The sequence below is a fragment of the Dendropsophus ebraccatus genome, chromosome 1 (assembly GCF_027789765.1).
Source record: "Dendropsophus ebraccatus isolate aDenEbr1 chromosome 1, aDenEbr1.pat, whole genome shotgun sequence".
Classification (NCBI taxonomy): domain Eukaryota; kingdom Metazoa; phylum Chordata; class Amphibia; order Anura; family Hylidae; genus Dendropsophus; species Dendropsophus ebraccatus.
In genome coordinates this window covers 135564669-135585977 of record NC_091454.1, presented here as the reverse complement: position 1 = coordinate 135585977, position 21309 = coordinate 135564669, and the positions used below count along the sequence as shown (strand labels likewise).

At 46.2% G+C, this 21309-nt stretch overlaps 1 protein-coding gene across 1 annotated transcript in view; it reads left to right on the top strand.

Moving 5' to 3' along the window:
• Positions 1-599: 599 nt before the first annotated feature.
• The window catches only part of SMO (smoothened, frizzled class receptor), a 32436-nt gene continuing 11726 nt past the window's right edge, over positions 600-21309 (top strand). Inside the window, 8 exon segments of the mRNA XM_069956266.1 lie at positions 600-885; positions 888-1223; positions 13630-13835; positions 15483-15692; positions 16145-16317; positions 17008-17227; positions 18355-18478; positions 18690-18782. Coding sequence (XP_069812367.1) covers positions 819-885; positions 888-1223; positions 13630-13835; positions 15483-15692; positions 16145-16317; positions 17008-17227; positions 18355-18478; positions 18690-18782 — 1429 coding nt within the window. The 5' untranslated portion in view covers positions 600-818.

The following is a 21309-nucleotide window of genomic DNA, read 5'->3' as shown; positions in this document are numbered from 1 at the left end:
CAACGCAATGATCAGCTGACATGAACAATGCCGGCTGATCATTGCCTTCTATTCCTCGGGACGATTATTGGCCGTAATGGCCGATAGTTGCTTCAATCACCCCTTGAATGAGAATCGGTGTACTGTATATCTGGGCACTAAAGCTGTATCCTTCATGGAGCATATCAGCTTCCATAGACAAAGCATTGGATCCTTTAGTGGCTGGGAAGACAATGTGGTGGGAGATGCAGAGAGTGGAGGAGGAGGAGGAATAAGAACAGCAATAGCCCAGATCAGATTACATTCCTCCTCTCCCTACAAAGTCCTTTCCTGGCCCCTTTAATACTAATATAAGGAGTTCTGGATGTAACTTACCTAGGAATAGTTGCTATCTACATGTCAGACCACTGAAGTCCCCCACATCTGGGTATTTACTAACAGGGGGTGAATACACAAGACCTTGGGGTTAAAGTAATATAAAGTGCTGGTAATAGTAAAGAGTGTGATCTCTTTCCCTGTGATCTGTGCTGATCTAGGGACCAGGCAGGATCCCTGTGTGAGTGTGAGGAAACTTTGCTGAGTGTGAGGTAGTAGTGGGAGATGTGAGAGTGAGGAGGCAGAGAGTGGAGGAGGAGGAGGAGGCAGCAGCAGCCATAGCCGGGATCAGATTACATTCTTTCACTCCTCTCCCTACAAATCCCCTTCCTGTAAGTTTTCCCGATGTGGAAAGAAGTGACTTGTTGTAGCTAAACAAGCTGCGGGTCCCAGCCATCTCTTTGGGAGTTTAGGACACCTTGGCTGGAGCTGAAGTTCTACTCCACAAAGTTGTTTTACGCTGCATGAGAAGAGAGCAAAATGGAGGAGGGCAAACTGCAAGAGAGGGGGACAGACGTGCACCCATCCTGCTGAACAGAGACAAAGCCAGGCTGCGCTGACTGCTGGAGACGAGAGTGGACGGAGTCTCCCATCCTCCCCCTTCCCTCTCCTAAACATGTCCTCCTCCATGGAGCTCTGGCTCTGCTGCATCATGGGGCTTTGGCTCTTGGATTCCATCTCCAGAACTAGAGGGGCTCAGTTCAATGAGTCTTTTTACATGGATAGATGCAAGAAGAGCACCACTTGTGAGCCCATGAGGTACAACGTGTGCCTGGGCTCCACTCTGCCCTACAGCCTGACATCCACTGTCCTGGCCGAGGACTCGGCGTCTCAGGAAGAAGTTCATGACAAACTCCTGCTCTGGTCTGGTGAGTAGTGGCCGACTCTCCCACCACACACCACTACTCTGCTGCCCACCACACACCACTACTCTGCTGCTGCTGCTGCCCACCACACACCACTACTCTGCTGCTGCTGCCCACCACACACCACTACTCTGCTGCTGCCCACCACACACCACTACTCTGCTGCTGCTGCCCACCACACACCACTACTCTGCTGCTGCTGCCCACCACACACCACTACTCTGCTGCCCACCACACACCACTACTCTGCTGCTGCTGCCCACCACACACCACTACTCTGCTGCTGCTGCCCACCACACACCACTACTCTGCTGCTGCTGCCCACCACACACCACTACTCTGCTGCCCACCACACACCACTACTCTGCTGCTGCTGCCCACCACACACCACTACTCTGCTGCTGCTGCCCACCACACACCACTACTCTGCTGCTGCTGCCCACCACACACCACTACTCTGCTGCTGCTGCCGCCCACCACACACCACTACTCTGCTGCTGCTGCCCACCACACACCACTACTCTGCTGCTGCTGCCCACCACACACCACTACTCTGCTGCTGCTGCCGCCCACCACACACCACTACTCTGCTGCTGCCCACCACACACCACTACTCTGCTGCTGCTGCTGCCCACCACCACCACTACTCTGCTGCTGCTGCCCACCACACACCACTACTCTGCTGCTGCTGCCGCCCACCACACACCACTACTCTGCTGCTGCCCACCACACACCACTACTCTGCTGCTGCTGCTGCCCACCACCACCACACACCACTACTCTGCTGCTGCTGCCCACCACACACCACTACTCTGCTGCTGCTGCCCACCACACACCACTACTCTGCTGCTGCCCACCACACACCACTACTCTGCTGCTGCCCACCACACACCACTACTCTGCTGCTGCCCACCACACACCACTACTCTGCTGCTGCCCACCACACACCACTACTCTGCTGCTGCCCACCACACACCACTACTCTGCTGCTGCTGCCCACCACACACCACTACTCTGCTGCTGCCGCCCACCACACACCACTACTCTGCTGCTGCTGCCCACCACACACCACTACTCTGCTGCTGCTGCCCACCACACACCACTACTCTGCTGCTGCCCACCACACACCACTACTCTGCTGCTGCTGCCCACCACACACCACTACTCTGCTGCCCACCACGCACCACTACTCTGCTGCTGCTGCTGCCCACCACACACCACTACTCTGCTGCTGCTGCCCACCACGCACCACTACTCTGCTGCTGCTGCTGCCCACCACACACCACTACTCTGCTGCTGCCCACCACACACCACTACTCTGCTGCTGCTGCTGCCCACCACACACCACTACTCTGCTGCTGCCCACCACACACCACTACTCTGCTGCTGCCCACCACACACCACTACTCTGCTGCTGCTGCCCACCACACACCACTACTCTGCTGCTGCTGCCCACCACGCACCACTACTCTGCTGCTGCTGCCCACCACGCACCACTACTCTGCTGCTGCTGCCCACCACGCACCACTACTCTGCTGCTGCTGCCCACCACGCACCACTACTCTGCTGCTGCTGCTGCCCACCACACACCACTACTCTGCTGCTGCCCACCACACACCACTACTCTGCTGCTGCTGCTGCCCACCACACACCACTACTCTGCTGCTGCCCACCACACACCACTACTCTGCTGCTGCCCACCACACACCACTACTCTGCTGCTGCCCACCACACACCACTACTCTGCTGCTGCCCACCACACACCACTACTCTGCTGCTGCCCACCACTACTCTGCTGCTGCCCACCACACACCACTACTCTGCTGCTGCCCACCACACACCACTACTCTGCTGCTGCCCACCACACACCACTACTCTGCTGCTGCTGCTGCCCACCACTACTCTGCTGCTGCCCACCACACACCACTACTCTGCTGCTGCCCACCACACACCACTACTCTGCTGCTGCCCACCACACACCACTACTCTGCTGCTGCCCACCACACACCACTACTCTGCTGCTGCCCACCACACACCACTACTCTGCTGCTGCCCACCACACACCACTACTCTGCTGCTGCTGCCCACCACGCACCACTACTCTGCTGCCCACCACACACCACTACTCTGCTGCCCACCACACACCACTACTCTGCTGCTGCCCACCACCATTTGGTTGCTAAGTTAATTAGCAGTGAGCTGTTAACTGTTTGCAGGCAAGGCTGGAGTTTCTGTCTCCTTTGTTACTATGCACAGGTGCCAGTAAACTTGGCTCGGGGGTTTACATATAGGGTCCTCAGATCCTGTTCACACAGCAGTTATGTGTACATGGACAGTGAGTGCGGTATTGTTATGGGGTGATCTGTGGCCCTTTTCTCTCTGGCTCAGGTCACGTGATTGTGTTGCGCTCTGATTGCTGATGAGGACACTTCCCATGCTGTAGGGGGCACTGTTTTTCCTATGGCAGTCATTGCCTTATAGTAACAGTTAATCACATTTAATCTAACTTACACTGACAATTCTTGTTGCTGCGGACAACTGCTTGTCAATTTGTCAGTATTAGGCCAGTTTAGGGTCCATTTATACAGAAAGATTGTCTGCCAAAGATTTGAAGCCAAAGCCAGAAACATCCTAAGATAATAAGAATGGAAACACTAAAAGGGTAGACTAGATGAACCCAGTGATCTTTTTCTGCCGACAATCTTCTATGTTTCTATGTAACAGAGATCTGGTCATAAAGGAAAGCCTGAGATGTCTCCTCTTTTCAAATTCATTCCTCGCTTTGGCTTCAAATCTCTGGTAGTTAATCTGTCAGATAATCTTTCTGTGTAAATGGACCCTTACTGACTATATTTAACCCCTTAAGGACCGGGGCAATTTTGATTTTTGCGTTTTCGTTTTTTCCTCCTTGTGCATAAAAGGCCATAGCAGTTGCATTTTTTCACCTAGAAACCCACATAAGCCCTTATTTTTTACGTCACTAATTGTACTTTGCAATGACAGGCTGAATTTTTGCATAAAGTACACTGCAAAAGCAGGAAAAAATTCAATGTGTGGTGAAATTGAAAAAAAACAAACACATTTTGTGTTTTTAGTGGATATGTGTTTTTACACTGTTCGCCCTGGGGTAAAACTGACTTGTTATATATGTTCCACAAGTCGTTATGATTAAAACGATATATAACATGTATAACTTATATTGTATCTGATGGCCTGTAAAAAATTCAAACCATTGTTTACAAATATACGTTCCTTAACCCCTTAACGACAAAGGGCGTATAGGTACGCCCTATTGCCAGTAAGGGCGTTCAGAGCGGGGCCGCGCAGCGACCCCGCTCTGAACCGCGGCGGTCCCGGGTGGCGCGTGTAGCCCGGGACCGTAGGTATTAGCGGGCACGGTCCGATCGCCGTGCCCGCTAATACAGTAATCAGATGCAGCTGTCAAACATGACAGCTGCATCCGATTACCGGATCCAGCATCTCCCTGGTGTCTAGTGGCGGAGATCGCTCCTCCGGGATGTTATCCCGGAGGAGCGATCTCCGTTTCTGAAGCCGGCCGGGGACCGCTCCAAGATGGCGCCGTCCCCGGCTCGGCACTCGTTTGTTTCCGGCTGCAGCCAAAAGCAAACGAGTGCCGATCTCATGGATCTCTGCAGCATATCTATGCTGCAGAGATCTCAATGAGAGATCAAAGTGTATATACTAGAAGTCCCCCAGGGGGGCTTCTAGTATATGTGTAAAAAAAATAAGAAAAGTGTTGTTGTGAATAAAAAGCCCCCTCCCCTAATAAAAGTCTGAATCACCCCCCTTTTCCCAGGTTATAAATAAAAGTAAATAAATAAATAAACAAACATGTTTGCTATCGCCGCTTGCGTAATCGCCCGAACTATTAATTAATCACATTCCTGATCTCGTACGGTAAATGGCGTAAGCGCCAAAAAATCCCAAAGTGCAAAATTGCACATTTTTGGTCGCATCAAATCCAGAAAAATTGTAATAAAAAGCGATCAAAAAGTCGTATATGTGCAATCAAGGTACCGATAGAAAGAACACATCATGGCGCAAAGAATGACACCTCACACAGCCCCATAGACCAAAGGATAAAAGTGCTATAAGCCTGGGAACGGAGCGCTTTTAAGTGACGTATATTTGTTGACAATGGTTTGAATTTTTTACAGGCCATCAGATACAATATAAGTTATACATGTTACATATCGTTTTAATCGTAACGACTTGAGGAACATGCATAACAAGTCAGTTTTACCCCAGGGCGAATGGCGTAAAAACACATTTCCCCCAAATAAACAAAATGCGTTTTTTTTTTCAATTTCACCACACTTTGAATTTTTTTCTGGTTTCGCAGTGTACTTTATGCAAAAATTCAGCCTGTAATTGCAAAGTACAATTAGTGACGCAAAAAATAAGGGCTCATGTGGGTTTCTAGGTGGAAAAATGCAACTGCTATGGCCTTTTATGCACAAGGAGGAAAAAACGAAAATACAAAAATCGAAATTGGCTCTGTCCTTAAGGGGTTAAAATCGCTCCATTCCCATGCTTATAGCACTTTTATAAAAAAAAATAAAAAATTCACTGCCACCTGTGATATATAATACCCTCAATTTCAAATGTATCACTGCCAAGGGTAAACTAAAACTTAACTTTAAATGTATCTCCAATAAAATTGTTCACCCAATTGATGCAGCTATAAACACAAACCAGCACCAAAACAAATCGATTAATCAAAAAAGAAAAGAAAAAATGCACTAAGGTATATACACACTGTCACAATCACATTATCCAACTGTGACATGTGACATCATGCCAGCTTGTTGGCTGGACTTACTCCACCACGACCCTGTGTATACAGGAAAAAAGAGAGAGGGGACACTATGGATGGGGGTCCCTACTCCTACTGGTGGTGTGGTACTTGATGACTCAGGGTAGGTAAGCTGGGGGCGTGTAGGGCATCTAGATTGGACGCCCCCTGCACCCAATCCTAACCCTAATTCTCCTCGTACTGCCCCTAAATAGGGTGGCTAACTGTCTCACTGATGATCCCTAGGCTGACTTATCAAGCTAGTGACAGATATAGCCTTCTCACACAGGATAAATTACTATGAGGGGTCAGAGAGAGAGAAGTGCGGGCTATTCAAACAGATGGTTGTAAATGTGAATTATATTTACACGGGGTTAGACACGGAGCGATCTCCCCACTAGACACCAGGGATGATGCTGCAAACGGTAATCGGATGCAGCTGTCAACTTTGACAGCTGCATCCGATTACTGTATTAGCGGGCACTGCGATCGGACCGTGCCCGCTAATACCTGCGGTCCCGGGCTACAAGCGGCACCCGGGACCGCAGCGGTTCAGAGCGCGGCCGCCGCGCGGCCCCGCTCTGAACGTACTTACCGCCCGTTAAGGGGTTAAAGGGGGTTTCCTATCAGAATCTTCTGATCCGTTCTGGGAGTCAGTCCGACCATTTGGGCATGCTTTAGTCCTGTTTCTTGGTGGAACGCAGGCCACAATTACTCTTTCATTATTATATGAACAGTTTAAAGGGGTAGTGCGGCGCCAAACATTTATTCACTAAATAACACACATTACAAAGGTATACAGCTTTGTAATGTGTGTTATGTAAGTGAATGCCCCCCTTTCCCGTGTTCCCCCCACACCGGAAGTGTGGTGCATTATACTCACCGCATTACTGTCGACCCCGTCCGCCATCTTAGGACAATGACGACATTTCCGGGAGGCCGGACAAACTGCTCCAGCCGTCCCTCATGCCAGCCCCCCTCTGCCGCGTCATCAGCTTCTTAGCCGCAATTGGCTGAGCACAGTTATGCTCAGCCAATCGCGGCTGAGTAGCTGATGACACGGCAGAGGGGGGACGGCTTGAGCGGTTCGGCCGGCCTCCCGAAGATGTCTTCATTGTCCATAGATGGCGGCCGGGGGTCGACAGTAATGCGGGGAAGTTGTATAACTTTGTAATGTGTGTTATTTAGTGAATAAATGTTTAACGCCGCTCTACCCCTTTTAAGGAAACTTCCTAGTAAAAGCACTGGGCAGTCTCTATAGTATGACATCATCATTGATGGCACATTAAGTGACGTGTATCTACGACCATGGGTTTAAAACAGGTAGGGGGCATAACACTTGTGTTGTAGTTATACTTATGGAAACATTGGTGAATTGCTGGATCCCTCGTGCCCAACAGACTTCTCTGACTTCTCTCTTGCAATTTTTAGGCTATGTTCACACACACAGTATTTTTGCTCAGTATTTTTCAACCAAAACCAGGAGTGGATTAAAAACACAAAAAGGCTGTGTTCACACACTGTGGAAATGTAGCGCATGGCCGTCATTCAACGGCAATTAATGGACATTATTTCAAAACAACGCTCGTCATTTTAAAATAATGGTAATTGCCATTAAATGGTGGCCTTCACTCATTTCCAACAGTGTGTGAACAGAGCCTTTCTGTGTTTTCAATCCACCCCTGGTTTTGGTTGCAAAATACTGACCAAAAATACTGACCAAAAATACTGAGGAATTGCACAGTCAGCAGTGCTATCCCATAGAGAGGTATGCAGTAAAAAATCTCTCCTGTGTGGTATACACTGTTGCCTGTGGGTGACAGATCCCAATGAGTGGCTTCCATTACATCTGACTGAGCTTCTACCAGCAGGGTGAACACAACCTAAGGCTATGTTCACATTACGTATCAGACCGGCCATTCCCGTGCCTGGATCATCGCGGCCCGTACTTATAATCCGTCCGGCCGCAAAGCTCTGATGCGGGCGCATCAGCGTGCGCCCGCATCAGAGCTTCCCATAGCCCACAGTGCTATGGGGCTATATTGCAAATAACTTTATTTACAATCAGTCATTAAAAAAAAAAAAAAACATGGCATACTGCAAAACATCCCAGGATGAAAGACAGCACAGAAAAACAACATACAACACGCAGCTAAAGACCCCACATTGTACATATTACACACTGCACTACAAAAACATTAATAAAGCTCATGTCAAGTGATAAGTGTAAGGGTCAGCCATAGGGTCGCTTATTGAGACACACCAAGGGGAGAGGGGGTGCCCAGTGCCTGGTTTATAACCAGATGTTTCTTGGCAAGCCACTAAGTGTGCTTATAACCGTTCATACCGTCCTGCTTACCGTGGCTGGGATACCAGTAACAGGCTGCTGGCCTGTTTTACACCACTTGAACTTGGCTGTTTTCAGCATCCCAGTCAGCTGAACTTTGTACAGTTCAGTGTGAAGAGATGCAGCTCACACAGGGCGGTTGGGTTGCTGAGGCCCCACTGTCAGGCATCCCTTAGGTTCCGTTAACACGGGGCAAAACTGGCGGAATGACAGTCTATGGGAACATGCCCATTCTTCAGCGCGGAGAGAGGAGGCACATGAGCCTTCCATAGACTCCCATTATGACAGGGAGGCTGGTGGGATTCTGAGGAATTCCGCCAGTTTTGATTCATGTGAACGGAACCTTACAACCTCTCTTTAAAGTTAAAGGAGTTGTTCACCCCCCCCCAAAAAAAAAATTCCTTCTAATCAACTGGTGCCAAAGATTTGTAATTTACTATTACTATTAAAAAATCCCCAGTACTTATCAGCTGCTGAATGTCCTGCAGAAAGTGGTGTATTCTCTCCTGTCTGACACATTGCTCTCTGATGCACAATTTCGTACACAATCACTGTATCCAAGTGTCAAAGAGGAGTCTTAATGAGGCGCTCATGCCTCACTGTGGCACACCTCACCACTCCTTCCCTCCCCTCTTCATGAATATTCTGCACCGGATGGCCTTCTGCACACTCGTGCCAGACTCCATGTTTGCGCGTGTGCTGATGCTGTCAAGAGCTGTGCGCACTGTCTTGACGGTTTGCCACTGATATCACAGGCTACACGCGTCTTCTTCTTATTGTTTGCTCAGGCACCGTAGACTGGGAAAGCAGCACATGCGTGCTGAGGGGCTATAGCCGATGCCCACAATCGGGACACGAAGCATGTGTGCTCCGCTCTTCTGGTCTACAGTGCCTGCGCGACCAATGAGAAGAGGGCGCAGCCTGTGATATCTGTGGCAAACTCTCACTGCAAATTCGAAGCGTGAAATCCACTGCGGATGCGGTACGTGTGAAGCTACCCTAAAAGTGACTCTGTACCCACAATCTGACCCCCCCCCAAACCACTTGTACCTTCAGATAGCTGCTTTTAATCCAAGATCTATCCTGGGGTCCGCTCGGCAGGTGATGCAGTTATTGTCCTAAAAACAACTTGCAGCCCTGTGCCAAACTTTGCACCACCCCTCCGGCCCTCTCACTCCATTTTTCCTATTCCTGCAGTGAAAACTACACAGGTGTCTTAACGATCCAGCCTATGTGCCGTGCTGACACAGGTGACGAATAGGGGACAATCTGCCTGGAGCATTCCTAATGATGAGGAGGGTGGGGAGGAGGGACAGAGAGGCTGTGCCAGCCTAATGCATACGCAATCTAGGCCACGGCCGTTGGGCACAGGGCTGCACGTTTAAGGGTGCCTTCACACGTACCGTATCGCTGCTTATTTCTCGCACAAAACTCGCATCAAACTTGCATGAAAGTAGCTGCGTTTTTTGTGGTGTTGCACTCGCCTGTGAAAATCATATGAATCAAAACTCGCATGTAAAAATCGCACCAAACACGCAGTGAGAATACACATACATTGGCTTGATAGCAATCAGTATCACTGTGGATTTATGTGCGAGAAACTCGCAGCGGTAAATACACAGCGATATGGTACGTGTGAAGGCACCCTAAGGGTACAAACACACACACCGTATATGCAGCAGATACGCAGCCGATACGCAGCAGATCTGCAGCAAATTTGATGGTGCAGATTTGATGCTGTGTTCAGTTATTTAGATCTAATCTGCTGCGTATCGCAGCAGTAAATACGCTGCTTATACGGTGTGTGTGTTTGTACCCTAAGTTGTTTTTTAGAACAATAACTGCATCACCTGCCGAACGGACCCCAGGAGAGATCTTGGATTAAAAGCAGCTATCCGAAGGTACAAGCAGTTTAGGGGGTCAGATTGTGGGTACAGAGTCACTTAAACATAAACAGATAATATAGAACTATTAATGCAACATGCCAGGGAAAGCTAGGGGTGGTATTTGAGTTTAGCTCCTTTCACTTCAATGGACCTTAGCTGCAATCCCCCACATAAAATCAGGACAAGAGTGGTGATAACACCTTTAACCCCTTCAAGCAAATGGGCGCATATGTATGTTCACAGGATAACAGTCACAAAAGCAGTCTCTTTTATCTGCTGTGTGCCTGGCTGTCACATATTGCTGCATTCAGATCCTGACAGTTAACCCTTCAGATGCTGCAGTTAATGCAACCACAGCATTTAACATGTCGGCACTCAGCGAAGCGATAACAAATGGCTGATGCTAGCAACAGCATCCCTAGGCCTCAGTCTGGCTTTTGGTTATGTCTAGAGATGAGTGAATTTACAGAAATAATGAAGTAAATCTCTGAAATTCGCTCATCTCTGCAATTTGCTTACTGATGCTCCTCCCTGGGTGGTGGGAAAAGCTGAATCCTGGGAGAAGTTTTCCAGGACTGGATCCAGCTTTTCCCAGCACCTGGGGAGAAGCAGCAGTCAGTTAAGCCCCTTTCCACGGGCCGTTGAGGGGAGCAAAATAGCACTGTCAGTGCTCGTTTGCTCCTCGTTCCCCGCTCGCTGCCATGGCTATAACACGAGGCAGCAGGTGAGTCCGGGGGGGGGGGCTGTCCAGGTGATCGCTAGATCGTCCAGGCAGCTCATAGCATATAGCAGCGGTCTGCTGCCGCTGTTCCTATTCCACGGAGCGACGGCAGCAAATCGCTGCTATCCCAGTCGTTTGTCTTTCAACATGTTTGAAAGACAAATGACGCAACGATCAGCCGACATGAATAATGTCGGCTGATCGTTGCCTTCTATTCCACAGGACGATTATCGGCTGAATACAGCCAAAATACACTGCAGTACACCTTGGTACTACTGTGTATTATACCTGCGATCAGAAAATCACAGTCGTCTTCCCAGTGGGACAGTAAAAAAAGGAGAATTTAAACACACAACCCCCATTTAGAAACATGACAAAAAACTAACTTTTTTTTAACAATAAATAGTTTTTACTACATAAGGCTATGTTGACACTACAGATTTCTACGGAACTTACGTAGTGCTGCCGTCTATGGAATCCCGGCCGGAGTGCATACACATAGGGGGAGATTTATCAAACTGGTGTAAAGTAGAACTGGCTCAGTTGCCCCTAGCAACCAATCACATTCCATTTTTCATTCCTCACAGATGCTTTGAAAAATGAAAGGTGAAATCTGATTGGTTGCTAGGGGCAACTAAGACAATTCTACTTTACACCAGTTTGATAAATCTCCCCCATAATATACACTCCTGTCGGGATCCCTAGCGGCGCCGCAAAAAACTGACGGCTGTACACACAGTGGAGCGTCACAGAACAGCCAGTGTCTTACGCCATGTGAACATAGCCTAAAAGTAGAAAACCATTTAAAAAAAATACATAAAATGTGTATAACCGCAATCAAACTGACCTGCAGAATAAAGGTACCATGTAAAAAACGAAAACGCAAAAACGAAAATTGACCCCGTCCTGTATGTGAATCACTCCCTTCCCGTGTTCCCCGACCCCCACCCCTGTACCCGGAAGTGTAGTGTAGTATACATACCTGATCCGTGTCGACCGACCCCGTCTGTAATCTTGTCAAAGACGTCATCTTTGGGAGGCCGGCCGACCCGCTCCTGCCGTCCCTCATGCCGGCCCCCCTCTGCCGCGTCATAACTGTGCTCAGCCGCAATTGGCTGAGCACAGTTATGCTCAGCCAATCGTGGCTGAGCAGCTGATGACGCGGCAGAGGGGGGCTGGCATCAGGGGCGGCTGCAGCGATTCGGCTGGCCTCCCGAAGATTACGTCGTTGACAGAAGATCCGGGACGGGGGTCGACACGCATCAGGTATCTATGGTACACTACACTTCCGGGTCCACGTGCGGGGGTGGGGGAACACGGGGAAGGGGGCGATTCACATACATAACATACATTACAAAGTTGTATAACTTTGTAATGTGTGTTATTTTGTGAATAGTTTCTTTGCGCCGCACTACCCCTTTAACCTCTTGGCTTTACTATCATGAGGCAGTTTTCAATCCTCTAGATGCCGGCTCCAGACCCCACTGCTCTCTGATGTGACTAGCCAATTGATTGCTGTTTATACTAGAAGTTGCTTTCTGTATGCAGCTCTTTGAGTGTCTCAGAGTTACATACAGAAACTTACTTCCTGTCTACACAATAAAAAAGAGAAACATTTATTTGGTATGTCATCATGTTCTAAGAGCCAAAAGCAGAATATTATTTACAATAATATTTTCACTTATGAGGAACTGCGTGAGGGCTTATTTTCTGGGCAAATAGTAGTGTGTGTGTGTGTGTGTGTTGTTTTTTTTTTTTGTACCATGTTTGTTTTTTCCCCTCTTTTAGAGGAAAGATGACCAATAAACTGCAAATCTGGCATGGTTTTTAGGTAGTTACAGATATAGGACTATGGATTTTTTTTTTTCCTCAAAAGGTGCAGGTGCTCTTACTATATTGTACATGTAAGGCTATGTTCACACAACATTTTGTTTTTCCTATTTCTACGGCTGTTGTTACCGATTAACAAAATACGTTGGCCGGGTGTCCATGGGATCCCGGCCGGAGCGTTTACACATAGTATACGCTGTGCCCGGGACCCCTAGCGGCACCGCAAACCATGTCAGTGCACACTATGGAGCGAGCAGCTGCGGCCGCAAGCTTCATAGAGTGCAGTGGGGAGTTCTGATGCGGGCGCGCACGGATGCGCCCACATCAGAACACATCAGGGCCAAAAGATCATCCGGCCGCCCGGTCTCCAAACTGCGGCCCTCCAGCTGTTGCAAAACCACAATTCCCATCATGTCCAAACAGCTAAAGCTTTGGGTTTGGCTGTCCAGGCATGATGGGAAATGTAGTATTGCAACAGCTGGAGGGCTGCACTTTGGAGACCCATGTATTTGACCATTCTTTATGGCAGAACCATAATAATAAATGTGTAGTCCGGCATGGTAAATGTAAGCCTTATGACTTCTGAGCACCAAGTCCTTTATAAGTCACATGCCTTCTAATGCACATTATGCCACTGTTTTAATTTTTTATCAATGTGCCCAAGTGTATGGACATACAGTGGTTTAATGTCTCTGTATAAAATGTACAGTGTAAGAAGCATTACATACAATACGTTTATCACAGCTGAACTGTCCGCTAGTTTACTATATATACATTTAATGAAATATAAACTTGTTTTTGTTTGTTAGGGTTACGGAATGCTCCACGCTGCTGGGAGGCGATACAACCCTTGCTGTGTGCTGTGTACATGCCAAAGTGTGAGGGGGGTAAAGTAGAGCTGCCAAGTCAAGGCTTGTGTCTGGCTACACGTGGCCCTTGTGCTATAGTGGAGCGTGAGAGGGGCTGGCCTGATTTTCTCAAGTGTTCCACAGATCGATTCCCAGAGGGATGCCCGGTAAGCAGTTACATATCGGTTGTTCAAACCTACTTTCTGCATGTTTATACTTGAAAAAAAAATCATGAAAACTGTTTTCATAAAACACAAAGTAAAAAGAAAATGAAATGTCATGTTATTACTGGCCAGTAATACAGATAAGAGTCAGACTGCAATACAGCAATGTGAAAAAACTGCTCTCTGTATCAGTGTCCTTTGTCATAGAGACATGTCAAAAGTTTTAATCGGTCCAGGTCTAAGTGTTCATACCTGTACCAATCGTCAGAACGAGGCGGGAGAAGCCTGCGCTAGTCACAGTCCCTCTCCTGGCTCTGTGTCATGTGATGAGTTGGGCTCCTAGTGTAAGTCTAGTGAGCCCTACTCTTTCAATGACACAGAGCTGGGAACGGACCACAATCCCGCTCGTTCTCACGATTGATATGGGTTTGAACACTCAGACCCGGACCGATCAAAACTTTTGACATGTGTCTATGACATGTGAAAGGTTTTTAAAAACACTGACACTTAAACCTCTCATATTGTCATAGCAACATGTCAGAATTTATGATGCTGGCCCCTTCATTTTTGTTCACCCTTCCTTGGAAAGCCAAGCACCGACTCTAAGACTGTCATGGTTGTCTGTTCTGCATTGTATGGAAAGCCTTATAATAAAGTGGTCACTTTTTATAGATGGGAATAAATCTTTATTCTAAATACATGATGGTATTCTCTCAGTCTGACGTGTGTGACCAGGCAGCACTTCCCTGAGATGTTGTGTAAGCCCAGGTGCCAGTCTACTGTGGTTTGCCTCAAAGCCACAATGTAATGAGGAGGCCAGAAAAGTGAAAGATGAGACACAAGACTTGAGTAATACTTTGCTAATCATTTTTTATTATCCATTATGTTACACTGTGCAGTGAGAATGTTACGGGCATTGTAGGCCCTTTATCAGGCTAGAAATAGTTAGAGGCATACAGAAGATAACACATTATGCTAATGCATAAGCGTCACATACTGTGTTACATATGGATCAAAATGTGATGATACTCTGTTATATCTTTGTAAAAATGGAAAAATTTTCAATAAAATATATTGAATCAGAAGAGAGCTATGTGAAGGGGGACTATGTGACTTGGAGTTCTACTCTGGCATATGCTGCTGCCTACTACCATTGCTTTCATTTTTTACTTCATTATTCCTAGCTTGAAGAAGGACCTGAAACACTTGAAAATTTGCACATTTTCTTACTTTTTGTGCATAGATAATAAAAATGCATCAGCAAAGTGTCAAGTCTTTGAGTTTAGCTTGATCCCATCTTATACCCCTCATGAAGGAAAATATCAATATGTTTGACTGTCTCATCAGAAAGTAATATATTTAGTAGAGCTTCCAAAAAGCTGTAACTAAAGGAAATAATACAAGCTGTAGGAGCATGTTTCATGTTTTTCGTCTCTGAACATCTAGCAGACTAACCACCTTTCTTTGCCAACATACATACCGATATTTATTTCTAAGATCTCACTAAAATTTTTGTTCTATTTAAAGGGATACTCTGGAGAGTAAGTTTTTTTCTTTTTTTAATACATTGCTTTAATACAGTTTTATTACTAATGCAACACAGTCCGTCTATCCACATATGTTTTTATCCTTCTGTTCCCTTGTTTGCAGAATGAGGTGCAAAACATCAAGTTCAATAGCTCAGGCCGCTGTGAGGCGCCACTGGTCCGCACCGACAATCCTAAGAGTTGGTACGAGGATGTGGAAGGCTGTGGTATTCAGTGCGAGAACCCACTGTTTACTCCAAAGGAGCATCGAGAGATGCACGTCTACATTGCCATATTCAGCTCCGTCACTATATTTTTCACCTTCTTTACTTTGGTAAGATTCTGGCCAGTGGAGTATACCAATTATTTCTTACTACAGTGTTACCACAGGTACATTATCAATGTTAACCTGTATTCACAATGCATCCTGATGAACACATTTATTGTATGCCCAAAGAAAGCTCCTAATGCATCCACTAAGTAGAGCCACAGACTCCAATGTTCCTGATTTTTTGGCCTCCTCCCAGCTGCTATGCATCAGCAACACTTTGCTTTTCAGTGCTCCACCGCACAGAAACATACTGCATGGTACATAGATTTCACTACATGGCTATACAGTGGTGTATGTAAGGTGTATACATTGAGGCGTACTCCTCGCGCATAGACTAATTGTTGTGTGGACATAGCCTTAGTGCCACGAGGACCCACTGAGCCAAACTTCCATGGTGATTTTAGCTTAGTTCAGCAAGAAACTAAACCCCTAATTAATTTCCTTATTTTTTCCAGGCTACATTTCTTTCAGATTGGAAAAATTCCAACCGATACCCTGCTGTTATCCTTTTTTACGTTAACGCTTGTTTCTTCATGGGCAGCATTGGGTGGCTAGCACAGTTCATGGATGGTGCTCGGAAAGAAATAGTTTGTCGTGGAGATGGTACCATGAGACTTGGAGAACCCACGTAAGCTCCAATAATTCTGTAATCTTTTTTTTATTTTTTAGATTGACTTGTGCCAAATGTATAGATAATAATGGCACAGGTGGCATACATAATTTGCCACAACCTACTATGGGAGTTAGATATATTTCCATATACAATCCCATGGCCACAATATATGTACACATATGAAAGCTTCTATGAGAGGTTTTCCAGATTAGAAAAACATGGCTGTTTTTCTTCCAAAAGGAGCACATCTTTTGTCCCTAATTTGAGTGTGGTTTTGCATCCCAGTTCCATTAAAGTGAATAGAGTAAATAAAGAAACAAAGTGGCGGAATTCCCATCAGCCTCCCTGTCACAATAACAGTTTGTTGGATGCTCGCGCCTCCTCTCTCCGCGCTGAAGAGTTAACATATTCATTCTTCAGCGCAGGAAGAAGAGGCGTGCAAGCCTCCCATAGTCTGCCATTATGACAGGAAGGCTGACTGGATTCTGCGGCGGAGAATTCCACTGTGGAATTCCGCCAGTTTTGCTCCATGTGAACGGAGTTAAAGCCCCTTTGGTAACACAACCTGTTTGACTGTTTACAAGCCACTGATGCTCACATTTTGTGGTTATGTGGCCACTTTTATCTTGCTATTAAATTTTACTTGTATGTAAGTAGAAAATAGTGTAGATGTTCATGCAACTTTTTCCTTTCTGCTTTTCTCAGATCAAATGAAACTCTTTCCTGTGTCATCATATTTGTCATTGTTTACTACTCCATGATGTCTGGGGTGATCTGGTTTGTCATGCTGACATATGCTTGGCACACATCCTTCAAAGCCCTGGGTACCACTCACCAACCACTCTCTGGCAGGACTTCATACTTCCATTTGATCACATGGTCCATTCCCTTTGTGCTGACTGTGGCTATCCTGGCGGTTGCTCAGGTAAGACCAGATAACACTGTTATAATTGTGGTAAAAGGGTTGTCCAGGATTTTTTTTAAAAAGTCAAATTTTCTTTCCCAAAAACTGGGCTGTGTATGGCAGCTCATTTGAGTTACGGCTAACCCACATTACTAGACACTGCCTATGGTCAATAGTAGCGTTGTAGTAGCAGTCCCAGTAACCCTGGACAACCATTTTTGGGTGCTTTCGCCCACAGTGTTATTTCTGCAGTTTTCTGTGTAAATAAAAAGCAACAAGTGGATCTAAGAGGAAGAAGAAATATTTGCTTTGAAATCTGTGCAGAATCTGCATCCACAACACCAGCAGCCTTTGATGCAGATTTATTTACAACCTGATGGATTCTTTTTTTTTTTTTTTTTTTTGTACAACACAAGTATATTGCAACAGGATGCCGTAGGATGTTAAATAGAAATACAAACCAATGCTAACTGGTCATTCAAAAAAAAAGGTTTAGCATTAAAAAGTTGATGTTTTTCACACCTTAGCAGCCACTGGCTATAATGCACAAAGAAGGAAATGCAAACTGCTAAATTTTATAAACATGAACAAGAATTTAGTGGAAATGAAAAGTAGTTGTATAGCAGTTAATCCATTTCTAGCATAAATTAATAGTGTGCTTTTTTTTTCGTTCGCTGTTATTGCCAGCATGTAAAAAAAAGTTTTGATTTTTTTTTTTTTCCCCAAATGCATTTATGCTGCATTTCAAAATGGAACAATTACTAAACACACACCATGTGAGTCAGAAACAGAATGCATATGTTTTTTCTATGGGCAGTTCCTTCTTTTTATTTTATTTTTAATAGCTCTAAAAGTGTATTCTACAAACTGCCCACAAGGTGGCATTTTAGAACCATTTCTTACAGATGAACATATGCTATTAGGCCTTATCCCTATAACTGTATACAAGATCTGTATTGCAAAAATTGTCCATGAGTAAAAAAACATAATTAGAAAAACTGAAATTGTGTCCATGGACCCATATTGTGTTATTGTGTACACTGTATGCCTCTGTGCATGTGGCCTCATGCCTCAATACTAAAGCTAGGTAAGGAATAAAATATAAAGAATACACTTGGCTTAGTACATTTACGTATTTTTCTTGACAGGTGGATGGTGACTCTGTGAGCGGTATTTGCTTTGTGGGATACAAAAACTATAGGTATAGAGCTGGCTTTGTTTTGGCTCCAATTGGAATTGTCCTGATTGTTGGAGGTTACTTCCTTATCAGAGGTGAGCATATGAAACTAACACACACATAAATATATATGTGTGTGTGTGTGTATATATATATATAATATATCTTCATGAAATCATGTCTGTTTTAAACTAGAAACATCTAGAATTCAGGCTTGTCGATAGACTTGCAGCTGTCTCTAAATAGACTGTCTCCGTTGTGATAATGGAGACTCTCTGTTTTACTAAACATGCAATTCTTTTATAGGCGTGATGACTCTGTTTTCCATCAAAAGCAATCACCCTGGACTACTTAGTGAGAAAGCAGCCAGTAAAATCAATGAAACCATGCTGCGGCTAGGTAAGGCTTTTCTAGTTATATTCACTTAATAAAAAGTCAGTCCATTTCCTTGCTGGGATGTGGTGTCACACAGAGAATACATGTTACAAAATGCAGCATCAGTGGCTCACATGTTTCTATAGCCAATAATGGCAAAAATGTTTTTGCATAAATCAGAACAGTAAGTTATATTGGAAATTGAATGATTACCCTCATGGACTAAACACTATCTCTATGTCTATAACATCAAGTGTTTTGCAATTAACAGCGCTCTAAAATTACAGGAGAATTCTCAGAGCCTGTGTGTCAGGACTGGCAGGCGTAGACAAGACAAGAGACAGTGGGCCCTAGATCTGAACCCACCCACTGTCACCTGCCTACTTGCCTCAGTCGGCCCTAGGCGGCCGTGGACAACCACGTTGACGTTCCCTGCGCTAAATACGTGCACACGGAACAAGACGGACAAACAACACAAAAGAATGGTCAAACAAGCCGGGTCCAAAATCCAAACAGGCAAAGCAGTACAAAATCAGCAAGCAAACGGGTAGTCAAAAAGTCAGGCAGGAGGTCAGGGATCAAGTCGAGCAAAACAGAGGGATTAGGAGTGGGGATCGCAGGAGTAGACAAGGGAAGCTGGGATCAGGGTATTAAGCTAATAACCAGCACTGGAACTCTGTCTTAGCTTCCTATTTATGCTGAACCAGAGCCCAGTCCGAATCCCCCATTGGACCGGCGCTCAGATATCCAGGTTCCAGATAGGCAGAGATTCCTGTCAGTCTAAAGACCTACTCAGCTGGAAAGATCAAGTCTCCTAGGAAATCAGATTAACTCCCGCATTGCCAGGTAGCAGAGAAGCAAGCGGGTGTGGCACACAGAAGCAAAAGCAGGTTCAGTTCACACCAGGTTTCAGCACAATCCTGACAGTACCCCCCCTCTTACGAGGGGCCTCAGGACCCTTATCCAATGGACCAGGCTTGGAAGGATTTAGTACGTGGTATCGCCGAACCAAGCGAGGAGCATGCATGTCTTTGACAGAAACCCACGTTCGTTCCTCTGGCCCAAAGCCCTTCCAGTGGACTAGATATTGCAGTGAACCTTGTACCCAACGAGAATTCAGAATCTTCTCCACCTCATACTCCAACTCACCCTGGATGATGAGTGGAGCAGGGGGAGATGACGGAGACACCGGAGGAACATACTTTTTTAGGAGAGCCTTATGAAACACATTGTGAATACGAAGTGATGCAGGCAGTTTTAATCTAAAAGTCACAGGATTAATAACTTCCACAATGGTATACGGACCGATATATTTGGGTGCTAGTTTAGCAGACTGTACTCTTAACCTTAAATTCCTGGTAGAGAGCCAGACCTTTTCCCCCAGTACGTATTGATGGCCAGGTATGCGTTTTTTATTAGCATGTTTTTGATATAACTCTTGGGCTTTAACCAAGCTCTGATGAGCTTGGGCCCAAACTGTGCACAGTTTCGTGAACAAGGCTTCAGCCGAAGGGTTAACTGAATCTGCGGAGTGAGTAGAAGAGTACCTAGGGTTAAAACCGTAATTGCAAAAGAATGGCGACATTTTAATTGAACGTTGTTCTTGATTGTTTAAGGCAAACTCTGCCAAAGAGATAAAGTCCCTCCATTTGTCTTGGGCATCAGCCACGAAACATCTTAGAAATTGCTCTAGAGACTGGTTGATTCTCTCGGTCTGCCCATTCGTCTGCGGGTGGAAGGCTGACGAGAAGGACAAGGAGATTCCCAACCGTCCACAGAACTCTCTCCAAAATTTCGCTACAAACTGAACGCCCCGGTCAGACACAATATTTTCAGGGATACCATGAAGGCGCAAAATGTGATTAACAAACAATGTAGCTAAGGTGCGAGCATTAGGCAGTTTACACAGAGGGATGAGATGGCACATCTTAGAAAATCTATCCACAACAACCCAAATTACAGTTTTTCCCTTAGACAGCGGCAGGTCAGTGATAAAGTCCATTGAAATGTGTGTCCAAGGTCTCGTAGGCACCGGCAGAGGACGTAAGAGACCCTCAGGTGGCCTACGGGGAACCTTAGACCGGGCACAGGTCTCACAAGCGTCAACAAAAGACTTTACGTCTCGGGCCCAGGAAGGCCACCAGTAATGACGCGCGAGCAAATACTTAGTTCCTGCCACCCCCGGGTGACCAGCCAACACCGAACCATGAATCTCCTCCAAGACCCGGAGACGAAGGTTGGGGGGTACAAACAATAGAGTTTCTGGAGTATTCTGGGAGTATTCTGGGGTGCAAGGGACTGAGACTCTGCAATCAAAGTCACCAGGTCAGGTTGTAAGACGGCCACTACTACACCAGGGTTCAGAATAGTATCGGGCTGGTCCCTATGAGTGCTCTCGAGGTCAAAGCTGCGAGACAAAGCATCAGCTTTGACATTTTTGGAGCCAGGCCGATAGGTGATCTCGAAGTTGAAGCAAGTAAAAAACAGGGCCCATCTGGCCTGCCTTGGTGTGAGACGTTTAGCTTTATCTAAGTATACAAGATTTTTGTGA